The sequence below is a fragment of the Babylonia areolata genome, chromosome 34 (assembly GCF_041734735.1).
Source record: "Babylonia areolata isolate BAREFJ2019XMU chromosome 34, ASM4173473v1, whole genome shotgun sequence".
Lineage (NCBI taxonomy): Eukaryota > Metazoa > Mollusca > Gastropoda > Neogastropoda > Buccinidae > Babylonia > Babylonia areolata.
The window spans coordinates 3,438,586-3,447,420 of NC_134909.1; the positions used below are offsets into that span (position 1 = coordinate 3,438,586).

The 8,835-nt window shown below is 37.0% G+C and overlaps 1 protein-coding gene across 1 annotated transcript in view; it reads left to right on the plus strand.

Moving 5' to 3' along the window:
- LOC143277482 (large ribosomal subunit protein mL39-like) overlaps nucleotides 1-7,434 on the plus strand; it is a 21,761-nt gene extending 14,327 nt beyond the window's left edge. The window contains exons 7-9 of the mRNA XM_076582331.1: nucleotides 1,453-1,527; nucleotides 5,718-5,768; nucleotides 6,810-7,434. Coding sequence (XP_076438446.1) covers nucleotides 1,453-1,527; nucleotides 5,718-5,768; nucleotides 6,810-6,866 — 183 coding nt within the window. The 3' untranslated portion in view covers nucleotides 6,867-7,434. The remainder of the gene's footprint in view (nucleotides 1-1,452; nucleotides 1,528-5,717; nucleotides 5,769-6,809) is intronic.
- The last annotated feature ends 1,401 nt before the right edge of the window (nucleotides 7,435-8,835 follow it).

Here is an 8,835-nt window from a genome sequence, read left to right on the forward strand (position 1 = left end):
GGATGCAGGAAGTTTTCCAATAGAAGGTATTTTGCACTGACTAAGAGACTGGTTAACAATAATTAAGATCTGATAGAGTTGAGCTGCACAATATTTCAGTGTATTTGTTCACATCATATCACGTCCAGGTGCTTTGTTTGGCTTCACTCTTTTTAATTATAAAAGCACTTGCTCTTCAGAGACAAGAATGTGGTGCACATGTTTATGTTTAGGTCTGCTGCTTCACATGTTTATGTTTAGGTCTGCTGCTTCACATGTCAGTGTTTCAGTCTGCTGTTTCACATGTTTATGTTTAGGTCTGTTGCTTCACATGTTTATGTTTAGGTCTGCTGTTTCACATGTTTATATTTAAGTCTGCTGCTTCACATGTTCATATTTAGGTCTGCTGCTTCACATGTTTATGTTTCAGTCTGCTGCTTCACATGTTTATGTTTAGGTCTGTTGCTTCACATGTTTATGTTTAGGTCTGCTGCTTCACATGTTTATATTTAGGTCTGCTGCTTCACATGTCAGTGTTTCAGTCTGCTGTTTCACATGTTTATATTTAAGTCTGCTGCTTCACATGTTCATATTTAGGTCTGCTGCTTCACATGTTTATGTTTAGGTCTGCTGCTTCACATGTTTATGTTTCAGTCTGCTGTTTCACATGTTTATGTTTAGGTCTGCTGCTTCACATGTTTATATTTAGGTCTGCTGCTTCACATGTCAGTGTTTCAGTCTGCTGTTTCACATGTTTATATTTAAGTCTGCTGTTTCACATGTTTATATTTAAGTCTGCTGTTTCACATGTTTATATTTAAGTCTGCTGCTTCACATGTTTATATTTAAGTCTGCTGTTTCACATGTTTATATTTAAGTCTGCTGTTTCACATGTTTATATTTAAGTCTGCTGCTTCACATGTTCATATTTAGGTCTGCTGCTTCACATGTCAGTGTTTCGGTCTGCTGCTTCACATGTCAGTGTTTTGGTCTGCTGCTTCACATGTTTATGTTTAGGTCTGTTGCTTCACATGTCAGTGTTTAGGTCTGTTGCTTCACATGTCCGTGTTTAGGTCTGCTGTTTCACATGTTTATGTTTAGGTCTGGTGCTTCACATGTCAGTGTTTAGATCTGCTGCTTCACATGTCAGTGTTTAGGTCTGCTGCTTCAAAGGTCAGTGTTTAGGTCAGTTGCTTCACATGTCAGTGTTTAGGTTTGTTGTTTCACATGTCATTGTTTAGGTCAGTTGCTTCACATGTCAGTGTTTAGGTCAATTGCTTCACATGTCAGTGTTTAAGTCTGCTGCTTCACATCTCAGTGTTTAGGTCTGCTGCTTCACATCTCAGTGTTTAGGTCTGCTGCTTCACATGTTGATGTTTAGGTCTGCTGCTTCACATGTTGATGTTTAGGTCTGCTGCTTCACATGTTTATGTTTAAGTCTGCTTCGTCACATGTCGATGTTATTTCCCACAGTTCCACAACATACAGAGCTCCAGTTACGGCCCCCTGACGCGTGTTCAAGGAGTGGCGCTACCTGTACAGCTGAATGTAAGTGTGACACATTGGCCTTTTCTTTCTTTCCTTTTTTTCTTTTGTCTTTTCTTCTTTCTTTGCTGCCTCTTGGTGTATCAGTGGCATTGCTCCCTTGCCGCTCATTCTGAGTCCCCCACACACAGCTGCACTTGGGCTCGTGTGCAGCAGACTGGGCTCCAGCAGTCTACAGGAATGTTGGGTTGCCAGGAGGCCACACACAAGGAAGACCTGGTGCTGCTGCTTAGTCTCTTAGATGGTGTTCTTTTTTTTTTTTTTTTTTTTTTTTTTCCCTTTTCCCGGACTTTCTTGGGTCGACCACCGTTTTATTTTGTACATGAATTCATTATAACAATTCAGAGTAGATGGAAAAGAAAGGGGAAAAAACAAAGAAAGAAAAAAAAAATGAATACAGTGTACATTAACAATAACATCGTCATCATAAGTCATTATACTTATAATATATTGTTCTATTAATTTGGTCAAGGTGGACACATTTTCATCATGTGTAACAGTGCAGTTTTATAACATATAATAGCATCAGCATAGAGTTATGGACACTTTACTTCGCTAACGTAATGTGAAAAGAACACAACCCACACATAGGATATCTTATGTATGAACACATTTCCTCTAGTTTTCTATACGTGACTATATAAAACACCCATTACACAGTCGTGTTAAACATTATTACTGCAGACACATAAGTGCACATGAATACACACATGCATATATTATTTACATACTCGCATACTTACACATTCACGTACATCTGTTCAAGTTTTTAAAAAAAATTATATATATATATATATATATCATATATATATCATTGAGCCTTCATTATTATTGTGCATTTTGATCTTTCATACTATTTTGTTATGGGTTACTGTTTTCAAGAAGTTTTATATATGGACACCATTTTCTCATAAATACAGCACTTAACTTTTCCATTGAATGCATATATCTTTCTACTTTATAACTATTTCTTAAATCATTCAAAAAGTGCTCTATACATGGTTTAATCTTATTTATTCTGCATTTATAAACAAAATATTTTGCAACAAGAATAATATAGTTGAAAATTTCATCTATTTTTGTAATTTCATCATTTCCAAATAGAACTAATTCTATGTTTAACTTAACGTTTGAGCAAGTATCACATCTTTCTTTTAAGACGTTCTCTAATTCCTTCCAAAACAATTGAGAGAACTTGCAAAACCATAGATAATGTTGTACTGAATCTATTTCATTTTTACAAAAATTGCACTTGTCACTGTTTGTAATACCCATTTTCTTCAGAATTTTGTTTGTAACTAAAATGTTGTGACAAATTCTAATTTGAAACCACTTTAATTTTATCTCTTTTACTTTTTTTATTTGCTTCATGGTGGTTACCCAATTAACGATGATATCTAATTTTTGCTCCCACTTAACAAAAGAACTTATATTGTAAATAAAGAGTGGTTCAAGAAGTATATCATAATATAGTTGCGAGCCTTTCATAGTAGAGGATATTAAGTGTAGTGCTTTCGATTGTTCATTACAGGTTTTATCACTTAGATAAATATTATGTGTAATTAAGTAACTTTTTATCGAATGTATCAATCCCATATACACTAAATAATTTACATTAATATTATATTTTTCTGTAAAGCATGTGTAACTAAGGAAGCACCCATTCTCATCAACAACATCTCTAACCAGATATATATTCTTATTTGTCCAACATTTGTAGTGGATTGTATTGTTACCAACTCTAAATTTGTCATTATAAAAGAGGGGCTCTGCAAGTACCTCGTGTGACTCTTTTAATTCTATTTGTTTCGTAAAATTCGAGTATGCCTGAAAAACATCTTTCCAAAATTGGTTACATTCGATAGTCAGAAACTTTTTTGAACCATAAAGATTTAGTGAGTTAATTTCTTGGCATTTTATAAGTAAGATTCTCTTCCACTTTGGTGTTCCTGTGTATAATTTCCTTATCCATGTTATCTTAAGAGCATGTATAAACTTTTTTATGTCTGGTATACCTATTCCTCCATTTGCAACTTTATGTATTGAGTATTTTCTTTTAATTTTATCTGGCTTTTTATCCCATACGAATTCATAGCATAGTCTCTGTAATTCTCTGTAATTAGATGGTGTTCTTTCTTTTCTTTCTTTGTTATTGGAAATGAACTGGAACAATTGGAAGTTGAAAAAAGAAAATAGGAAAATACACACATACATGCACATGCACACACACACCACAGCACACCATAGAGGGAGAGACTGACACAGATTTTATTTCTGAAGGCCACTGACCCATACACAGAAAGGAATGTTGCATCAGTGGGTGGGACAGCAGTCTTCATTTCTTCATGCTCTCAGATGCTCGTGTGGACCATGGTGCTTCACAGGTGATCAAAACAAGCAGTAGGAGCTTTTTGACAGTCACGTGAATAAAAAGACACAGGAGAAAAGAGCCCCGTAGAAAAGAGGTATAGAAAGGGCATGATGCAATAACAGGCATCCCTACCATAACTAAGGGCCTGTATTTGTCCTTGAAAATTGGTCAAACGGACAGGGTGTTCCGGAATTTCGGATATTTGCTGTATGTCCCGGAAAATAAAAAAATCTGACCATAACGTTATTTTCCAAACTACCTAGTGGGTACAAGTGTACCCTTAGATGGCTTTCCAACCGTTGCCGAAGACACTTCGTTAACTCATAGAAATGCTGCTGAATATTACCAAAGCCACTTTGTGAAAAGCTGGAACTGTCTGAACAGTACAAGAATATGTCTTTATGTCTACCAAGTGTACAGAGGCACTAGGAATATTGGGGACAGTACAAAATGGTACAAATATAAATTGAAAATCATACACAAACACAGATACAGTAGAATTTAGGACACATACATGTGCATATCAATATGAGAACTTATGCACGCGTGCGCGCGCGCGCGCACACACACACACACGCACACACACACACACACACACTATTCACATGCATTCCCCTTAACTTTATCCAGTACTTTACTCCTTTCCATCTAAAAACTGAATAGACGTTAAACTGAAAACACACACACACACACACACACACACACACGTTTAAACATCAGCTGCATATCACATGTGGATGGGGCTGATGACTAGATCTTCAGTTCAGTGGTTGTTGATTGCACAACTCTCTTTAATCATACTGGATTTATTCGAGAGACAGGGCATTGACTGCTTTGGGGAAAAAGCTATTGGCGAAGTGACTGGTTTTTGTGCTTATACTTCTGTACCGTCGACCAGAGGGAAGCATCTCAAAAATCCCCAAAGCTGGATGTGGTTCGTCCTGGCTGATTGATTTTGCTTTTTTGAGTAGCCGCTTATATGTTGTTTAGAGAAGGTAGATCAGCCCCGGTAATCTTGGTGGCAGTTTTTACGATTCTGTTCAGGGCTGCGACTTCTGCCTTGGAAATGTTTCCGTACCAAACAGTAATAGCGAAGGTCAGCATATTTTCAATGACTGCTTGGTAGAAATCAACCATGATTTCTTTTCTAATTCCGAACTTTTTGAGGCGCGGAAGAAAGTACAGGTGCTGTTGTGCTTTCTTAACAATTTTTTCTGTATTTTGCTCCCATTTCAAATCGTTGGAAATGATCAGTCCGAGAAATTTAAATTCCCTGATGATCTCTACTTGCTTGTCTTTCATGAGGGGTCAGATCTGGCCTTCCTGAAATTTAAAGCTGTTTTGTGAAAGTCCACTTGATTTCCATCACCGGTGAAGTAACTTCAGCAAGACCAACCATCTCTTGTCTCCCCCCTCCTTCCCCCTCTTTCTTCATCTCTTCTTTCTCTCCCCCCCGCCCCCGACTCCCCCCACTCAGGTTTACTTGTTTTAGGTGAGAGTTCAGTACATTAATGTATCTATTGTGAATGTCAGTTAGAATTTACTTTCAGAATGAAGGAAATAGAGTGTGTATATATTGTGTTTGTGTCTGTGTATATTGTATATATGTGCGTGTATATATTGTGTATATGTGTGCATGTACATTGGATGCATGTGGGCATATTTTGTGTGTGTGTGTGTGTGTGTGTTCAAAGAGAGAGTGAGAGGGGTGTGTGTGTGTGTGTGTGTGTGCAAAGAGAAAGTGAAAGGGAGGGAGAGAGTGAGTTATATTTTCAAGCAACACACTTTGAACTTCAGTAACAAAAATGTTTGCATTGTACAGATGCATTACTGGACCTTTGACAATATCCTTGGGAGAAGAGCCAAAAAATTGGTAAGTTTTTCAGTTTAGCCAGTTCAGTGCCAATAAGACGTCAGCTAACGTCCTGCTCACAGTGTTGACATAGTAGACGTCACTTTCAAATGCCTGAATAGTTATCTGGATTCAAATTGGTCGGGAAGTCACCTGGATTTAGAACCCACCACGTCCATGTTCCGTCACAAAAGCATCAGCTTTTGTTCTATATCTCCTATAGCTTTTGTGCTGGAATTTAAAAAAATTGTTGCCCCTGAATTCTCAAAACTCCCTGGAAAGGGGAGAGCACTTTTTTAAAAGTATTTATTTATTTATTTATTTTATACAAAAATCTCAGGCACTGACAGGATTAAACTACTTGTTTTTAATTGATTTTTTGTTTGTTTGTTTTAATCAATCTGCCTTTTTATTTCTAAATATACAGACATGGTCTTTCCAATTGTCTTTGTTGAGCTGTGATTGTACTCAAATTTTTGCGAATGTTTTCTTTTTTTTTTTTTCATTTGTTTGTTTGTTTTGTGTGTGTGTGTGTGTGTGTGTTCTGTATATGTGTGCGTGTGTATGTATGTGTATTTATGTGTGATTTTTTTTAGCTGTTTTTGTGTGTGTATTCTATGTGTGTGTGTGTGTGTATGTTTGTGTCATTGTGTGCATGTCTGTTTGAATGTGTCTGTGACAATCTGTGTATGCGTGTGTTTGGTTGCTTATGTGTGTATTGCCTGTGTGTGTGTGTGTGTGTGTTCTCTGTGTATGTGTAGCGTTCAATATGTTTGTATTTTGTGTATGTGTGTATGCGTCAGTACATGTATGTGTGTGTGTGTGTGTGTGTGTTCTGTGTGTATGTGTAGCGTTCAATGTGTTTGTATTTTGTGTATGCGTGTGTATGCGTCAGTACATGTATGTAATGTGTGTGCATTCTGAATGGGTTTCTATTCTGTGTGTGTGTATGTGTATGCATAAGTGCTCGTGTGTGTGTGTGTACAATGTGTGTCTATTCACTGTGTAAATTCTGTGTGTGTGTGTGTGTGTGTGTGTGTGTGTGTGTGATGTGTGTTACAGAACAAGGCTCCAGTGCCACAACTGACAGTGTCACAGTCGCAGCAAGTGAGAGCATAGTGGCAGCATGACTGGAGGAGGGACAGACCTGTGTCAGTGTGATAGGAAGTCTGCAGCTTGGTGTCCACCCCACACACACACCACCACTTTCTGTTTCTCCTTTCTGTGGGGGTGTGTGTGTGTGCCTGTGTCTGTGTGTATGCCTGAATTTGTGTATGTCTGAATGTGTATGTTTGTATTTGTGTGTGTGTGTGCGGATTGTCTTCAAAGTTGTGTGCATGGTTGGGTATTTTGTGTGCGTTTAGTAGGGTTTTTTGTGTGTGTGTGTGTTTAGTTGTTTATTTTTGTGTGAATGTTTTTGTTTTGTTTGTTGTAGTTTTTGTTGTCATTGTATGATATGGAAGAGAAGAGTATGGAAAATATAGCTCTTTTGATATGGAGACGATGACTGTTTTTCATTGCTTGACTGGTATGCCAGTGGTTGGAGAAATGTGGATGTGTTGTTGCCTTTTTTGTGTTCGTTACTTCTTCTCCTGCTTTTGTGGGCTGCAACATCCCATGTTTGTTTGTATGTGTGCGTGAGCTTCATGTGTGTGACCATAAACTACCACTACTGCTACTTCTACCACCACCACCAACAGAGGCTTTTATGGTGGGTTGTAGAAGTACAAACATGACATTCAGACACACGCAAATTAATAACGTACATGAACACAGTCATGTACAGAATCATAGCACTTGCATTCATGACAAAGAAGTACATGAAAAAAGAAAAGGGAATGGACTGAAAAGGCATATAAAGCAAACGATATGGAGGGAAGTTAAAAAAAAAGAAGAAAAAAAAGAAGGCAGAGATAAAGAGAGCAATAGAAAAGAGGAAATTTCTAGCACAGAATTTCCAGAAGGTGGGGATGCTGTTGATACTGAAAGACCCCCAGCTCATAAAATTAAAACCAAATTTTCTCCACATTAAAGTTCTCCAACATATGTCAAGTGTCTCCATATAAGTTTCATACTTCGCTTTTATTCACGTAACTTTTCACATAGCATTACTGGACGCTACTGTAGATACGGTAGAGTACATTCCACCATCGTGGCTATCTCTTTGATTCCTTACATTTATAAATTATCATACTTAGGTACATCGATCAGCATACAGGAACTATACTTTGGTTTGAACTTCTCATTGACAAGAGAAACACAATTGATCTTCAGTGATTCAGTAGTCATAAAAAACTTTCAGAAAACAGGCAATCACTGGTGTATAATTTGAGCCTGAAACCACTTGTTTCAGATTACGGAAGCTTTAAAGCAATGTGAAAATATTTCTTTCCATTTGAGATCATGAAAGTATTCATTCCACTTGACAACAGCTGGTGGAATCAGACTGATTTACATTTATAAAAATGAGAAGAAAAAAAAAAGAAAAAAAAATCCATTATTTACCAATTCTTTAACAAACACTTCTCTTCTATCTCTTATAATACTGGTCTTATAGTGCAACGTTTTGAGTGAATCTCTGTCCCAATTTAATGTAAAGATCTGTCATCTGCAAAAATGGAAAAAGAAGAAAAAGAAAGAAAAAAAAGAATTGTGTATTGGCCATTTTAATACCTTTGGTATTATCATCCTATCTTATCCTGGAACGAAGTATTTCAGCACATAAAACAAACACATGGGGATATCAGGTCTCCATTGTGACAGTCTATTTTGAAGCTTTATAACGTTTTCCCATTTACTGTAACATATGCTTTGATATTCCTATAAGATGTGGTAAAATCAAAATCTTTACTCTTCCAGAATCAGCTGAAACAAGCAAGCTAGAGAAGTGATTTTTGTTAGGAAAGTGAATAATACCATAATTAGTTCTGAAAATGTCTTCAATTTAATCCCAGGAAGTGAGGTACAAAGCCAGTTTATATATCACCAATGAGTTAAGTAATGCAGACTGTTCTGAAAGCAATGCACGTCAAACCAATTTTATATGATGGAGTCTCCCGTCGGACCGACGGATGAGTAGGCAGGCAGA